The following is a 16,914-nucleotide window of genomic DNA, read 5'->3' as shown; positions in this document are numbered from 1 at the left end:
TTATTTCATTATAACAGCATTGAGAATGCATTTTAAAATCCAAGGAATGAATTGTCTTTAATTCAACTGGTCATATTTTTCTGCCAATAACTATATTCCGTGAAAATTGACACATTTATTCAAGTTCTAGAAGTCACTGTTGATATATCAAAAGAGGTCCACTTACAAGGCACCTGACCATATATCCATATATGGAAATTCCAGTTCCAGGCGATATCTACATTAGTGGCTTTATCTTGTCTTCTGGAAAGTATAACAGTATTACTGATGGAACATAGTACCGTGGTAGGACTTATTTCCCAAGGAAAAGCACTCCAAAGGTATATCTGATGCTGTCCATTTTTCTCAGAAGAAGTTTCACAAACTGATGTTTTTCCATTGACTAAAATCCATCTTACTTCGAAATGGATTCTGTCTGCACCTGGACATTTCAGGAGGTAGGAGTACCATGTTGTCAGGGACTATATAAAGGTGGATTCCTATGTGTCTGTAGAACACTTTTAAGAGCTTTGACCACATTTTGTGGTTTTTCTGTCCTCCTGGAAGTTTGCTTTGATAGGGCATGTCAATAGGCTGAGAAAAGCAAGGTGTGAAAGGTCCTTTATGCTGTTGAGAAGAGTGAATAGATCTTGTCATCAGGTGGTATGTCAATCAGGAGCAAGAGATCATGGTTACTGGAATGGTCACTGAGCTAGAATATTTGGAAAGCTGCTACTGGTTAATTATTAGAACTTGAAAATAAATTCCAAGTATAGTTCTATGTGTTCTCTGCTCTCCTGAGCAGTGAGAAATTCCATGGGCAGTGCCGCCTGGATTGGTTTCTTTTAGATGAGAAATCTTGGAAGACTTCACCTCTAATTATTCTCTTTTCTGTTGGTCATCCTAAGTTCAGATTGTGTATGATGCTGGTCTTTTTCTATTTCCCCTGTTCAGCTGCCCCCTAACTAGAAGTTATTAACCAATAAGAAAGTTTATTGCTGTTCCCATTTCAAAATCTCTGCTCAACAGGGGGTGAAACTGATTAGAACTTGGTCAGAGCTGTTGAGTTGTGGCTGTATAGAATCAGCTGCTGTCTGAGACATGACCTTGTAGTCCCTGTGCAGCCAATACAAAAACTTTTTAAAAAAATGAAGTTTAAGCATAGCTACTGTGGTTCTTGCTATAGAGTTGTGAGGAATGGAGACCTCCATTAGACATGCATGGCTTGACCTGCACTTTGAAAGGGGGCTGTCCAGCGTGTGGCAGGCGCTGGGGAGGGAGGAGGAGAGGGTTGGGGTCCTCTGAAAGTATAAATTAATTTTTTTAAAATAATTTAAAAATTAAAAATTTTAAAAAATTATAAACATAGTTAAAATAATTTTGTCTATGATGCATTGGAAAGCTAACATTTATTTTCAGGTGTAAACTATAGTCAAACATTTTTTGCAGTTGAGGCATCAAGATAGCAAATGTTTACCATATATTGAGTTTGCCTTTAGAATATGGTACAGCAGAAGGTGACAGTTTTTCTGAATGTGTTTTTGTAACTATATTAGGTTATGTACAAGACTCCATCACCTACTGGAGAAGTATATTTTACTGAAACCTTCGATGATGGAATGCTTTCTGGGTAAGATTGACAGGATATGTAACATCAATAAATTTAGTTTGGATAAATATTGTTTTGTAATTCAGTTACTTTTTTCTATTATGGGGATGTTCAGTGATGAAAATATTTTTCTTCATGAAGGGCTCACAGTTTGGGGGGGGGGTTGCTGTCAAGTCACAGCTGACTTATGGCAACCCCGTATGGTTTTCAAGGCAAGAGACGTTCAGAGGTGGTTTAAAATCGTATGCCTCCATGTTGCTCGTCTCCCATCCAAATACTAGCCAGGGCCCACCCTTCTTAGCTTCCAAGGTCTGACAGGATTGGACTAGCCGGAGCCATCCAGGTCACAGTTCTTTCTTTACATAACTCTTAAGGAGAATTGCATTAAAATGGGCGTACAGTTAAACCTCATGGAAGAGCCACAAAATTTAGAAAATGAAAAGTGTTCGTGTTTTTTTGTTTTTTTTGAAAATGAGGGGTAGAAGTAAATCATAATTAAGAGTTTGGGAGGGGGGCAAATCCCTGTGATAATTCTTCTAATATTTGACCTACTAGCAATATACCTTTGGAATAATTCTGAATGTAAAATGTCTGAAAAATGTTATGAGCCTGTATTAAACCTGTACGCGGCAGCTAGGTTTGTGTCTGCCAAACACTGGAAATAGAGGACTGAGCTACCTTAGGAACAGCTAGTGAAGGCTAGGAAATAATTAAATTAGTAAAATCACATAAATGGATGATTTCCTTATAAAATAAGGAAGCACTAAATTAATTTTCTATATACCAATTACCTGTTATACAGTATTAGACACAAACTTACAATACTATAACAGAATGGTTCAGGAAGGCACTTTATATAGGCTGACCATATTTCCTTGAGACAAAAACGGGACATTGGGATGGCAAAAACAGGACAGGGTTTATGTAATATTAGTGTAACCAGATCGGAGCACTTTTTCTATGAGAATTTACCCAGCCATGCCTGCATGCAGCATAAGAAATGTCAGAACTGAAGGAAACAAGTGTTGGAAGTAAGGTTGCCAGGTCCCTCTTCGCCACTGGCAGGAGGTTTTGGGGGCAGATCCTGAGGAATGTGGAGTGAGGGGAGGGGAGGGACTTCAGTGCCATAGAGTCCAATTGCCAAAGCGGCCATTTTCTCCAGGGGAACTGATCTCTTATCGGCTGGCGATCAGCTGTAATAGAGGGAGATCTCCAGCTACTACCTGGAGGTTGGCAACCCTAGTTGGATGTGCAGTGAGGTGCAAAACGGGACAAAATTGACATTTTAATTTAAAAGACGGGACAGCCGGGAAATATGATAAAAAAGGGACTGTCCTGTTCAAAACAGTACGTATGGTCAGCCTAACTTTATATAAAGGGAAAGGGACTGCCTACTATACTACAGTGTATAGGATGTATTATCAGTTATTACCCTGTTGTTGATCCACTGTTTTCTGCTGATGTAGTAATCATTTTCTTCATTAGATTCACACTCTGTATCATGCCTAGTATAGTATGCTTATTCAGATTTCTGTAATCCTAATACATTGCTTTTTAGATGTCTCCTTATATTGATTGTATCAACTGAACTGTTTAATCCATTTTGCGTCTCAGTGAGAAAGGCAGACAATAAGTATAGTAAATAAACAATTACAATAAAAGTATAATATTTTATCAGTGCATTCCTGAGCTTTCAGCATGGGGGAACGGCGGGGAGGAGGCACCCCTGCGGCGCCTCCTAACCCATTTCCCCAGCTCTGAAAACTAAAAAACTCAGTTTTAGTATTTGTTTATTTTCAAGATAATGATTTTTCAAATAGTCTGCTTAAACATTTAAATTATCTTGACAGGTGGGTTTTATCTCAAACTAAAAAAGAGGATACGAATGAAGATATTGCTAAATATGATGGTAAGTCATAAACTGTTTTCTAGTAAATGAGAGAGCCTCAAGTTAAGACTTAGAGTGAACCCTTGTGTCAAAATAGATTTTAAAATTCTCTTGGGTAGCTGAATATCACATTTCTGCTTTGACAACATTTTATTGTGCGTAATATTTATACTGTTAACAAGGATTTTCTCTTCCTTCATACTTTCCTGTCTTGAAATTATGGCTTTATACAAAGCCAAAGGGGAAAAATCTCTATGGTATGTTAAAGACAACTTTGATGGACAACTTTGATCATCAGATGCAGTGAAATGAGCTAAAATTAATAATATTTTTTAAACACAGAAAGGAAATACAAAATTGTGAACAATGCATTAAATGCCCTGTCACATTTGTGACAGCTGAAAAGTATACATTGTAGTTATTCACAATGACTGTGCTTAGTGATAACACGGGTTGCTTAGTTATGTTTGTTAATTTATTTAGATGTTTATATTCCACTTCTCTCCCTGCTGGGAACTCAGTGGCTTGCCAAAAATATAAATTTAAACACAAGAAACTCCTGGGCTGGTCCTGAATTCACTGGGACAGCTCATTCAGGGTCACAGCCTGCCAGCCTCAGGGCCAAAGGCTCTGCCTCTGGCCATGCCCAGCTAAGCTTTTTCAATAGAGAAGGAACAGAAGCTGAAAGGTGTTTCCAGCCTTCCTCCCCTGCCAGCATTTTAACATCTGAGAAAGTTATCAAACCTGCTGTGCCCTTGGACCTTGCTGTCAAACTATAGATAAAAATCTTTTGGGGTATAAAAATCTTTTTGGGGTTTAAGTAGAAGAACAGAAATAAGGTGTTGCTCATTATATCCATATATAGGAGAGTGTTACGCATACCCTGGACTGCCAAAAAAAAACAAATCAGTGAGTTTTAGAACAAATCAAGCCTGAACTGACCCTAGAAGCTAAAATAACTAAACTGAGGCTGTCGTACTTTGGACATATTATGAGAAGACAAGAGTCACAGGAAAAGACAATCATGCTAGGAAAAGTTGAAGGCAGCAGGAAAAGAGGAAGACCTAACAAGAGATGGATTGACTCTATAAAGGAAGCCATGGCCCTCAATTTGCAAGATCTGTGCAAGGCTGTTAAGGATAGGACACTTTGAAGGACATTGATTCATAGGGTCGCCGTGAGTCGGAAACGACTTGACGGCACTTAACACACACACACACACACACATTATACCCAAATGCCACTATTGCCTCCTGTATGCTCAAAAAGATGATGCATAGTTTGACCAGCAGCATGAACAGAATGTACAATTGTCCTAAGCTAAACTTGGTGTAATATGTGAGACTCTTAGCTTGTACATCTTCAATAATCCTTCAGTAATCTCAGGCAGTATTAATTTATACCTTCTTCATATAGTAAAGTAGAGGTTGAATTGAAAATAAAAGTAATGCATATTGGAAGATTAATGTTATGCTTTTATGCCCTTAAGCTTAATGGAAGTTTCACGAGGCTGCAGAAGTAGGGTGAGAGTATTCTGTTATTTGATCAGCCAGCAATATAGAGAGGCTTGTTAGAACTATGTGTATATACATGCATGTGGGTAGGAAAAGTATTGGAATTCCTGAATAACCCCCGCCTTCTCAAAAGCCTTTCCTTGTAAGTGGCTTTAAGCATTTTTTCCCCTGTATGTTGAGAATTATTTGCTATATGGATAAATTCTCTTCATAGTCAAGGGGTTTAGTATTTGTGGACATACTTAATTTTTAAAGGATTTTGCTGTGGTCCTTATGCATTTGTGACCTAGATAGTTGTGAGCTGGAAAACTATAGGGTCTAGAGATTTAAGCATTTTGTACATCCACTGAAAATAGTTGGACAGAATGTGGCTCTTACTATATCATAACTGATTTCATTTTTTGCATTCGTCCTGTTATACTTGTCCTTCGTATTTCTGTTTTAGGAAGATGGGAAATAGAGCCACTAAAGGAGAATATGGTGCCTGGTGACAGAGGATTAGTATTAAAATCAGTAGCAAAGCATCATGCAATATCAGCTATGTTAAAACAACCATTTATTTTTAATAGTAAGCCACTGATAATTCAGTAAGTATATTTTCATACTTTGATACTGCAGTTGAACTGACTTTCAAAATTAACTATAAACACAAAGCTGTAACACCTGAGTGTGTTGAAATCTTTAATTATAATATTTAAAAATCAGAATAAACACATTCTTCAGGTCAGACATGAGACAAAAGGGGGAGGAGACACACACAGTGGGCAAAGTGTAATCAAATAGCCGAGTGTGTATTTAATCAGTACTTTTCTCCACAAGAGTCTTTTTTGTTTGTTCGTTGGGCAGGTATGAAGTAAATTTTCAAGATGGCATTGATTGTGGTGGCGCATATGTTAAGCTTCTTTCCAAAAGCAAGGACTTGAATCTGGTATGTTACAGTTGGGAGGGGGTCTAATTAGATATAGTTTGGTTTTGGGGAGGATAAGCCCAGAGCTTCGGGTATGTGACCTCCTGTGGTTCTGTAACATATCCAAGAAAGTAACATAATAAAATTTCAGTCCATATCTGGTCCAGCACGATGCACATGAAGGAATGTGGAGGTTCATATGGGAACAGATATTCCCAAGGCATATTGGACCCGATCATACAGTCATGATCTGACACATACTTATTTCAGTCTCTTTACATAATATGTCTAGTTCTGTCATAGGCTCACATGAATGCCCAGTGACAGAACACCATGGTGCACTAGCGGATGAGTAATTGCAATTAGAAGTATTTATTGTATCTGAGCTACCTATCAGCATCTGAGCTTTGTTCTAGAAATTACCCAGTTTGAAAACACTAAAACATAGTCTTAAAAAAAAGTTAATATATGAAAATGTTAAGTTCACTTCAGCTTACATTAATCTTAATGTGTCAGGATTTGGGTTATTTAAATATCTTGCACAAGAGAGAATTTGGATTCAAATTTCTTAATTTTGTAAATATTCATACTGTATGAACTGCTTGCAGATCTCTTACAGTCTTTTGCTTGTGGCAGGAGCTGTGATAGAAAAGGTACTGGCTGTAGCAAACTTCCATGGGCAGAGAAGCTTATGGGATAAATGGAAGTGAACTATTCAACAGCATCTCCATGTAATACCTTCTATTAGATATTGTCCTTATTTGAATGAAAAATAATTTCATACATGTACTCAGCATTTAAGAGTATTTTTAACTTCTTCTAAGCACACTTGGAGGTTCCATTAGAAATTGTGCAGCTAATGCCAAAGTAAACAAAGTTTTAAAAAAACCTTTTGCTGTATAAGATGAATCTCTTGCTTTTATTCTACAGGAATACTTCTATGACAAAACATCCTACACAATTATGTTTGGACCAGATAAATGTGGAGAAGATTACAAACTACATTTTATCTTCAGGCATAAACACCCTAAAACTGGAGACTATGATGAAAAACATGCCAAACGTCCTGACGTAGACCTTAAAAAATTTTATACTGACAGAAAGACTCATCTGTATACACTCGGTAGGCTTAAATTCTTGGAGTTGTATATAGAAAGGTAAAATAGAGTTGGAAACATTTATAAAGCCCCAACTGTCTAGAATTTTTAGTTGCTTTGAGATGTGTGGTTTTTGAAGAATATGAAATTCATTAGGAAAGGAAAGAGTGCAAATTTGGAGTATTGGGGTGACAGAAATAGGCCTTTCTGTGACAGTGCCTGTCCGCTTGGCATTGCTCATCCATATAAATGCTGCATGCTCTTCAAAGGGTCCCTCTGTGTAACACAGAAGCCATAAACACAGCTCAAGCATTTTTTATCCCACCACTACAACTTGCCTTTTTTACATCATATGTTAAAGAGTCTCCAGCATATTTGAAGACAGGTCTGTATGCAAAATAGCACTTCTCTGACAAAAATGAAATTGCAAGTAATCTAAGTGAACTCTTTGCTTCAGAGTTTGAAGAAGTTGAACAGACCCTTGCACTTCAAGCAATACAAAACTAACCTTTTGGGGGAGGGGTGTTAAGTCATGAAGGTATTAAAATAGAATTGTAAAATTTTATAAATCTTTAAGCTGAAGTAGAGCTGAGACTGGTCAGTTGGAAAGACAGCTTCTAAACAGTTCTTTGCCCCTTCCTTTTGTCACTCAGATGCTCACAAAGGTATCTGTAAGAGTATAATGGTGGCTCTTTGGTGGTCATGACAGCTGTGGTTCACCAGACTTCTATACCTGTCCATCCACCAGTATCTCAGCCTCCTAGTATGACTTGATCTGTCACAGTACAGTAGGGATGTTCAACATCACATTCCCAAGAAGCTTGCACTGTGGAGGGTCTGTCTATCCAGACAATATCGATGGGCATACACAAGGGATTTCTCACCTTTAAAAAAACTTTCTCCCAAGTAAGCATCATCTGGAGCCCAACACAGTCTATGCTGGGCTACAGCTTCTGCTTTAGACATAGGGACCTACCTACCTACAAGATTTCTGGTTTGGTTTATTTCTTAGTTGAAGGCACATTTAGTGCTTATTCTGCCTTTCATGCTTGAGGTTCAAAATTTCCTGCTTCTTGCATAGTTTGCAACAGTTTCTAAGGTTTCTATATTTACACTCTCCTGCTTGTCTTTTGGTTCATCTCTAGAATTTATTCCTTTGTAAACTTATTGGCTTTCTGGTTTAAGATTACCATCACTTCTTGTTGATCATTACATCCACTAAACAAGCAAGTGAAGGATGCATTCTGAGATTTGATCCTCTGTTTAGACTTCCACGACAGCACAGTATTGCTAAATCCATACCTCAGTTTCCAACCAAGTTAGTGTCATCTTTCCATCATATAAAATATTATATACCCTGTGTAAAGAAAAGCAACCTTGCTCTTCTTCTGATCACCAAACTTTGGTTCATTCTGTGGCCTTCTATGTCTTCATTGTCTTGATATCAAACTGGGAGCTGATGACCAGCTCTCTCACAAACCATTCCCGTGAGAAACCATTCCCATTTCCCATGAGAAGCCACTTCACTTGGGGGGGGGGGAAGGTGTGGAGACCGGAGGCACTGCCACCTCCACTTCAAAGCACCTCCATTTCAAAGCCTTCCTATTGTAAATCAGCTATCTGTTCTTTTGGTGACAATCCTGTTAGAAGCCTGACATCTCAAAAGCTTGAAGGAGCCAAGATGTTTTGTATTGCTGCAGAGATGCAAATACATCTGTAACTTCAAAAGGCCTAGAGGTGTCATGCCAAATATCTTACAAGTTTATTGCGTCCCCAACATCTCATTGGGCGGAATGGCCATCACCCAATGAGATGGGAGAGATAAATATGGACTCTGTTCTGATCAAAAATCATGAAGCTTGGGAGGGGGACATGCTGGTCATGTCTCCAAGCGATCATCATCTGGCAACCATGAAGGGCTGACACTCTGCGTGTTAGGACCAAAACTGGGTCTTGGTAACTATAAATCAACTAAAACCTTGCATTTGTTACTCGCTTGGAAACTTTGCCTATTTTGCCTGAAACTTAAAGAACTACTGTGAAGTTAGAGATTGCTAAGATTTCTTGTTTTTATGCTATCTGCCTCACAAATAATTTCCTTTCTGTAACGAGCACATTTTATTAAATAAACTTATAGACTTTATATTGAAGTCTGAGAAACCTTTTTTGGGGTCTCAGGGCTAAATCCAAGTGCCTGAGTGTGTGTGTGTGTGTGTGTGTGTGTGTGAAACCACCTACCCTAGTGTTTTGTGGCAATAAGTCTCCCCTGGCAGAAGCTCTACTCTGCAGGGACGGTTTTTGCTTGTTTTAACTTTTGGGAAACTGGCTGGGGAAGAGTAGCTGTCAGCTCATCCCTGGGAAAGCCAGCCTTTTGGAATTGAGAGCTGGTGGCGATATACCTGTACTGCGCTCAAAGGGGGAATCCTGGGGCACAGTAAGGAATTTGGGTTTTCCTAGAAAACATTTGGTGACTTTGAACTAAAGAGGAATCGGCCTGCTGGAGAGCAGACCGAGTCTCCTCGACAAGGTAGCAGTCTACCCGCATTGTGCTTTAGGGGGAGTCCTGAAGCCCAGTGGGGAGTTTGGCAACTTTTGACCCAAGGAGGAACCGGTTTGCTGGAGAGCAGGCCGGACCTCCTTGACACCCTGGCTTCAAAAAAAACCTCCCTAAATGATGAGCAGAGGGCACTTCAGACATGCTTTCTTGTTTTACATTCATCACAGTAAAGATTTAAGAAAGGATCATAATCTGTTTCTGTTGTGCAGTAGCCCAAAGAAACTGACACAGGCTGGGTAGAAACTCAGCCCAGTGTGTGATCTCGGCTAGCTTGTCAAGTTACTTGTTAGAAGAACCGCTTTCATCAAGCTCAATACCACATTTGGCATGAGCCATCTCTACTTTTCTAAAGAGTGTACCTGAGACTTATTTACCAAAGCAGAAGCCTATGCAACTGCCTAAACTTTCTATTTGCACTATGCCTTTGATGTCTAGACATGGGAAGTGGGAGACTGTTTGGGCCAAGCTGTTTATTGTTCAGTTCTCCCTCATCCATATGTGGGATTGTACAGAGACAATAAAGAAGAAGAAAAAGTTGTTTAGCTGTTCTTCAAGTGGTCATTCGTGCAGTTGTACAGCCTGTTATCCTTCTCTGCAGTTGGTTTCTCTTTTATAACATTAGATTAGAAAAGGTGCCTGTGGCAGTCTGAAAGAATTGACTGGGCATTTGTTTGTACTGAGACAAAGTTGTTTATCAGTGAGGGAGATTTATGTGCCAGTTTTCTGATTAGAGCTCTAAAACACGACCATATTAGTTCTGTTCAGGTGAAGAACTCTTCTGTGTGGTTGTATACATGATCATTCAGATAATAAGTTACAGGAAAGCAATCTGTTAGTCTGTGAGCATTTGAAATCTTTTCACCAGATTTTCTTGAAAGCACTTTATATTTAGTAGCATTACTGTTGTTTTGAGAACCTTTTCTTTATAAGTACCTCTGTTAATGAGAATGAGTAAGTGCATTCTTTCAGATTCTCTCCTGTTTCTAATGAAAATGAAGCACTTCCATCCACTCCCTTTTGGGGGAAGGGGAATAAAACCAACTTACTCTTTAATTTGCTCTGTTTACTTTGCAAACCTGATTGGTGCATTTAAAATATTGCCTGTGGGATGGAAATTAGAACCTTATTATACAATTGTTAAATCATTTCTGTATGCATAAATCAGAAGTCATTGGGCCTTAATTTATGTTTGACTGCAGGATTGTAGCCTAAAATCATAAGCATTTGCAACCAGAATATTTTGGTTGTGTGGTGAACAGTATATAGGTAAGAAATTTTGTAAGAATAATAGACGAATATATGATGTAATTAAGGAAATACAAAACTCCAATAGCCTTTTCAACATTCTTCTCAAATGACAGTTCTGGTTAGGGTGATTTTTGAAAATAAATTGCATTTTGCTGTGTCTGATATTGATAATAGCTGCATAACATTTGCTTTTGAATGAAGTGGTAAATAGGCAGGATAAATAGGTAGTAATGAAATTGATAAAAATAGTCTCCTATGCAAGCACCGGGTCATTACTGACCCATAGGGTGACATCACGTCACCGTGTTTAATAGGCAAACTGTTTACAGGGTGGTTTGCCATTGCATTCCCCAGTCGCGTCTCCACTTTACCCCCAGCAAGCTGGGTACTTATTTTACCGACCTTAGAAGGATGGAAGGTTGAGTCAAACTTGAGCCAGCTACCTGAAACCAACTTCCGTCAGGATCACACTCAAGTCATGAACAGAGCTTTTGACTGCAGTACTACAGCTTACTGCTCTCCGTCACAGGGCTACCTAGCTATGAAATACGAAACCCTATTCAGGAGCTAAGTGTCTAAAGCAAGAAACAGATGAACTTTACTGAAAACTTAGAAGCGTTTGAAGATCTTACTGAATAGGAAAGTAAACTTGAGCCTTTTGTGTGAATTCCTACTTAGTTAATACTGGTGTTTCTGAATGGGTAAAGGGTCTGAAAAAGCTAAAAGATTGCATAGTATGGCAATAGAATTTTTGAAAGGTGGGCGAGATAATGACCTGATATTAATTATCTTGAGAAATATTATTTTCCATGAATTTCTTGTGAACTTGAGCTTCTGTCCGACAATCACTTGGGAAAATAATGTATTGAAATCAGTGGATGTTGCCCTCAAGTAAATGTTGGGCTATAAATCAAGGGTTCTACTGAATAACAATCAATAACTATAGTATGGCAAGAATTGTTTGCCAGCATAAGAGACATACATCACGTAAGAGAGTTCTTGATTGATAACTGGGTATAAGTACTAAATAACTTTTTAAGTTTACATCATTTGTCCTTTCATTAAAATATTTGTTGTGCTTTAGTGCTGAAACCTGACAACACATTTGAAGTGTCAATTGACCAAACAGTTGTTGGCAAGGGAAGTCTCCTGGAAGACGTGGTTCCACCTGTGAATCCCCCCAAAGAAATAGAAGATCCCAATGATAAGAAGCCTGAGGACTGGGACGAAAGAGCTAAAATTCCTGATCCGAATGCTGTCAAGCCAGATGACTGGTAAATACAATGACCATTCTTTCTCTACTGTCCCTTAGTCTACCAGTTAAGTATCAATCAGACTTTGTCTCTAGTTTGCAGTTTTACTTGTGAACTTCTAAAGATTTTTTTTCAAGTTGAAAAGGTTTTCAGTTGAAATGTTCATGTAGCATTGTTTCCTGTTTTGGGAAAGATTAATCTATCAAAAAGTGGGAAGTCTGGTATTGCAAATATATAATGCCCCGTTACCATCAAGTGTCTTGATTTTGAGAAGAGCTTCACTATGCTTCATCTACTCTGCTGCTATATTGTCCATCTTCTGGTAATATTGGTCTGTAATTTAAGGAATGAAGATGAGCCTCCCAACGTAGAAGATCCTGATGCTGTTAAGCCTGACGATTGGCTAGATGATGAACCAGAATACATTCCAGATCCCAGTGCCAAAAAACCAGAGGATTGGTAGGAATGTCTTTTGTTGTTTCATTGTCTTGGATAGACTCTGGAAGTTTATTTAAAGTTCCAAATAATTAAAATGCAATGAAGTAACTTATCTGTTCATATTGCTAAAATGTCTAAGTGACCTTGAAGCTCAGTTGGGGGGAAAGGGTGGTGTCTGTTTTTAATTAAATACAGAATCTTATTAAAATGAGTATATGAAAGTTAAACTGTTGTTCCTGATCAGTGCATTGTAGAGCATTTTACCAGGTTGTATTTCCAAATTTAATTGTGTAGTTGCTCTCTTCATGTGTATACACTGCAGTAGTAGAAGGGTGGGAACGTAAAGTTCAAGTGTCTCTTGGTCTCTTCATGAACTCCTGCAGTTCACAGCAGTTTGTGAGATGCTACATTGTGTGATAGTGCATGTTAGTGTGGTTGAAGTTCTTGGCATTTATGAAACTGACATGGTAATCTTATATCTCTGTACTTGATAACATTTTAGATACTATCTACAATATCTAAAATAAGCTTTTGATTAATATGTGGAACTTGGCTACCTGAACCCATAGAGAAGTGGTTAGTTCTCTCTGAGCTGCAAGGACATCTGATCAGAGGGTTATTCTGTTCCTATGCTCAGGGAGAGGCAGGATTCACAGACCTTTACTTCCTGTCCCTGTGCTAGGACCGCCCCCAAACTTCCAGTTCTACTCCTGCCTTCAGAGGGAGAAGCAGCGTTAGAGAGAGCTCCACAGCAAGGCCTTCTCTATTTCTACTTTTACCTACATCTACAATCCAAGTGTGTTCACTTAACATCCTAACCTTCGTCCTCGTCAAAAAACTTTTTCCTCTGTTCTTTTCCCCGGTCTGCATTTGTCTCCCACCTTTTCTGCCTTTTCCTTACTCTCCGAGTAGTATGGCGGTGGGTGGAGAGCTATCCGGGGAAGAGCTCATGTCCAGAGATGAGGAGCAGGTAGCGGGGCTCCTGCCTCGCTGGAAAAGCTCCGAGGAGGAAAAAGCGCCCACAAAAGCCACCAGTCATGCGAAGCGGCGTGATCGGCTTGCTGCTGAGGCACTGTCGCCGAAGAGAAGGCAGCCTGCGGAGGAGCCGAAAAATGGCGCCAAAAAGACGCATGCCACAGAAGAGACTGCAACCACCCCCCGTTCGCCCCCCAGGAGTAACGAGGGTGCGGTGGAGGAGGATGCCTGTAATGCCGGCTCCAGAGGAGACTCTGCTACAGGCGACGGAGGTGGTAATGTACAGGCTCCTTCTCCCCCTTTGATCGGCAGGGGTGGGGGGGCTGCTGATCGGGGCATGCGAGATCTCATGCGGAGAGCTCTTAGAGAGGAATTAGCTCATCTGGCTGATCCTTCCTGTAGAGACCCTATCAATTCCAGGGCCTCCTTTCCCTCCAGGGGTTCTACCTATTCAGATGCTATGGACAGGGCATCCTGCAGCAACTCCTACAACCCCTGGCCAACCAAGGCTGCAAGAAAAGCCCCTCCCTTCAGTAGTGCTAAGACACATGCAAACCTTAACACAGAAGGGGAAGAAAGAGAGGAGGGAGAATTCTCTTCCGAAGAAGAGAGCGAGGAGCGGGAGGAAGAGACCCCAGATCAGGACCATCAGTCACGTTTTTTCGCTAGTGAGGGTTATCAACCCCTATTATGCAAGGCCCTGGCTGCCCTCGACCTCCATGAGGATGAGGACACTGAGGCCATTAAAAGCAAGACCAAATTCAGGGGCACTACTAGGCACCTTCAACTTCCTGTCTCCTCTTGAGGGAATAAGCCCCTCCTCAGTTTTCTTTTTTGTTTCCTGCCTTGCATTGGGAAGCAGCTTTTCAGCAGAGCTCTGCTACTTTCGCTTTCTTTCCGGAACCTCACCTTGTTTTACCAGAAGACCTCATCGTGGGATTGCTCTTGGCATTTCCGAGCACTTCGGATCAGCCCTCCTTGGGCCAGTCCTCCAACAGCCACTGTTGTGGTCTCACGGAGTTGAAAGAGGGGAAAGAGCCGATTGCCTCTTAAGTGCCAGCGTATTGCTGCAGCAAAAAGGCGGGAAAAAGGCCTCACCTAAGAAGAAGGCTCTTGCTCCAGGCACTACAGGAAGGATTTATCCTCCTCTGCCTGAGTCGTGCACTTTTGCCTGCAGCTGGTAATATAGCCTTTTCCTCCCGTCCCCCGAGCCAAAAAAGAGCGGGAAAAAGGCCTCACATAAGAAGGAGGCATCAAAAATGGTTCTTGCTTCAGGCACTTCAGGATTTATCCTCCTCTGCCTGAGTCGTGTAGCTTGCCTGCAACTGGTAATGTAGCCTTTTCCTCATTTACCCCCAGCCAAAAAGAGCGGGGAAAAGGCCTCGCATAAGGAGGCATGGAAAGTGGCTCTTGCTCCAGGCACTTCAGGAAGGATGTCTCCTCCTCTGCTTGAGTCTTGCACCTTGCCTGTGGCTGGTAATGTAGCCCCCCCCCGAGCCAACCAGTGGGTGGTCTCCAAGTCCTCTGTGCAGAACTGGCCTACTTAAGAGAGGAGCCTCCTAGATGGCTTGCATTCATTGCAGCTGCCTTCTCCCCCGCCCTCAATCGGAGGATCCCAGGGATTGGTGCCAGTGCCTGCATGCTTGGATCCCCAGGCAAGGGCCGTATATATTGTAGGGACACCCCACAATCTTGTGTCCTGTTTTTAGTTGGCCCACTAAAGCAGCAAGGAAGGCCCCCTGCCTCAGACTAATGAGTGCATTCTGCACAGCCTTCCCCTCGCTCCTCCACTGAGGAACATAGAGAAGGAGAATTTTTCCTCGGATGAGGAAGAACCACAAAAGAAACACACCAGGCTATTTAGCAGCAAAGACTATCAGTGTGCTGACCATTACAGCTCTAAACTTAAATGATCCCGATGGGTCACCAAAATATTTTTTAAAAAGCCAGACGAGACTAAGCAATTATGCCATAGGCATGCCACCCCTTCTCAGGGGGTTCTTTCCCTGGTTACTTCAAGACCCCCTTTTAGGGCTGAGTGGGAAAAGTTTTTTAAAGTTTTTAACATGATGACTAAAGCCTCGGAGTTGCTACAGCTCCCCCTGATGGATACTCAGGTAGCCACACTACAGTCCTCAGATCTCTTCTCAGAGGACAGCCTAGACCTTGTTGGGACGCAATAGATAGAAAGGCTGACCTTGCAGCTAGAAACACCAGGAGTTCTCTGCTCTTGCAGTCAGTGCATCAGCAACCTCCGCTCTTATTTCTAGGGCCATTATACTGTCGACTCATAGCTTCTCAGTTTATCTCTCCTGAGATGATTAATAATAATAATAATAACAATAAAAGCCTTAAAAGCTACCACCCTTCTGGCTTACTCTGCCCTGGATATCCTTTGCCTCCAGGGCCATGTCTGCAGGCTCAGCCATTAGACGTTCCCTTTGGCTCAGATCCTGGCAGGTGGATTCCCGTCCCAAAACTGTCCTAAAGGAATATCCTTCCCAAGGGGGAAAGTTGTTTGGGTGAAATTAGACAGCATCCTGGCAGAAACCAGGGATAAAAGAAAGCCCTTCTCGGGATATCTTGATCCGGGTGGTCATGCAAATGCTGGAGGATGCCCTTGGCAAAACAGTGTGCACATTAGCCACAGCCTTATTCCTGTTTTCTCTCTGTTATTAAGACAAAGGGGATGAGATAATGTACCAGACCCCATCTGCACAACATGCCATAGTGCAGAAATCCTTCACAGGGAGACTTGGCGGTTTGATCACTACAGACCTTGCCCTAGTGTAGTCTTGGCCTCCCTCATCCTCTCAAATATCTTGTTTACACAAAGCGGTTTGCAGCAACCACAGCAGTTTTTTCATGGTTCAATCCCTGGGACCAGCCCTTCAGTTTTGGGCCCTAACTTTGGCCTCCATAGTATCCAGGATTTTTCCCAAGGCGTTTATGTCTATGGTAGCCCAGTGGGCTGAGCTCTGAGCTTCAATCCAGCTCACCCAGATCCTAGTGGATCTCCAGAAAATTGCTATTGACTTACCTGTTATACGTACATAGGGTTGATTCATTATGTCTCTATTGCACACCAGACCACTCCTGTTAAAACAGAGCCTGTTCTGGTGGGCCATTCCAGCAACCTGATCAGGGGTCAACAGCACTCCTGTTAGCAGCACTCCCATTACTCTTTATTTCAAATCTCTTGATTTGTTTCAAATCTCTCAAGGTGACCAGGCGTAGGGACCCCTTCCCCGGCCAATCAGTTCAAGATTCATGGTTTGTCATGGGAGTCTGAACATACTGGAACTTAGGGCCATCCCTAGAACACTACACAGGTGCTTCTTTCCTGTCAAGGCCAGGCTAACCGATATAGGTGGACCAGGCTAGCTTGAGTCCCTCACATCCTTGGAGCTAAGCAGGATTGTGCCCTTGTGATTTTCCACCCTCATCAG

The 16,914-nt window shown here is 41.2% G+C and overlaps 1 protein-coding gene across 1 annotated transcript in view; it reads left to right on the top strand.

Moving 5' to 3' along the window:
* Window positions 1-16,914, top strand: part of CLGN (calmegin) — a 32,696-nt gene that overhangs the window by 5,563 nt on the left and 10,219 nt on the right. Inside the window, exons 2-8 of the mRNA XM_056855382.1 lie at window positions 1,536-1,609; window positions 3,439-3,497; window positions 5,436-5,577; window positions 5,837-5,918; window positions 6,828-7,020; window positions 11,884-12,073; window positions 12,398-12,511. Of these exons, the coding sequence (XP_056711360.1) occupies window positions 1,536-1,609; window positions 3,439-3,497; window positions 5,436-5,577; window positions 5,837-5,918; window positions 6,828-7,020; window positions 11,884-12,073; window positions 12,398-12,511 (854 nt within the window). The remainder of the gene's footprint in view (window positions 1-1,535; window positions 1,610-3,438; window positions 3,498-5,435; window positions 5,578-5,836; window positions 5,919-6,827; window positions 7,021-11,883; window positions 12,074-12,397; window positions 12,512-16,914) is intronic.

This window comes from Euleptes europaea, chromosome 9 (genome assembly GCF_029931775.1).
Source record: "Euleptes europaea isolate rEulEur1 chromosome 9, rEulEur1.hap1, whole genome shotgun sequence".
Classification (NCBI taxonomy): Eukaryota; Metazoa; Chordata; class Lepidosauria; order Squamata; family Sphaerodactylidae; genus Euleptes; species Euleptes europaea.
The sequence above is the reverse complement of the archived record's forward strand: the minus strand, read 5'-3'. Positions and strand labels throughout refer to the sequence as shown.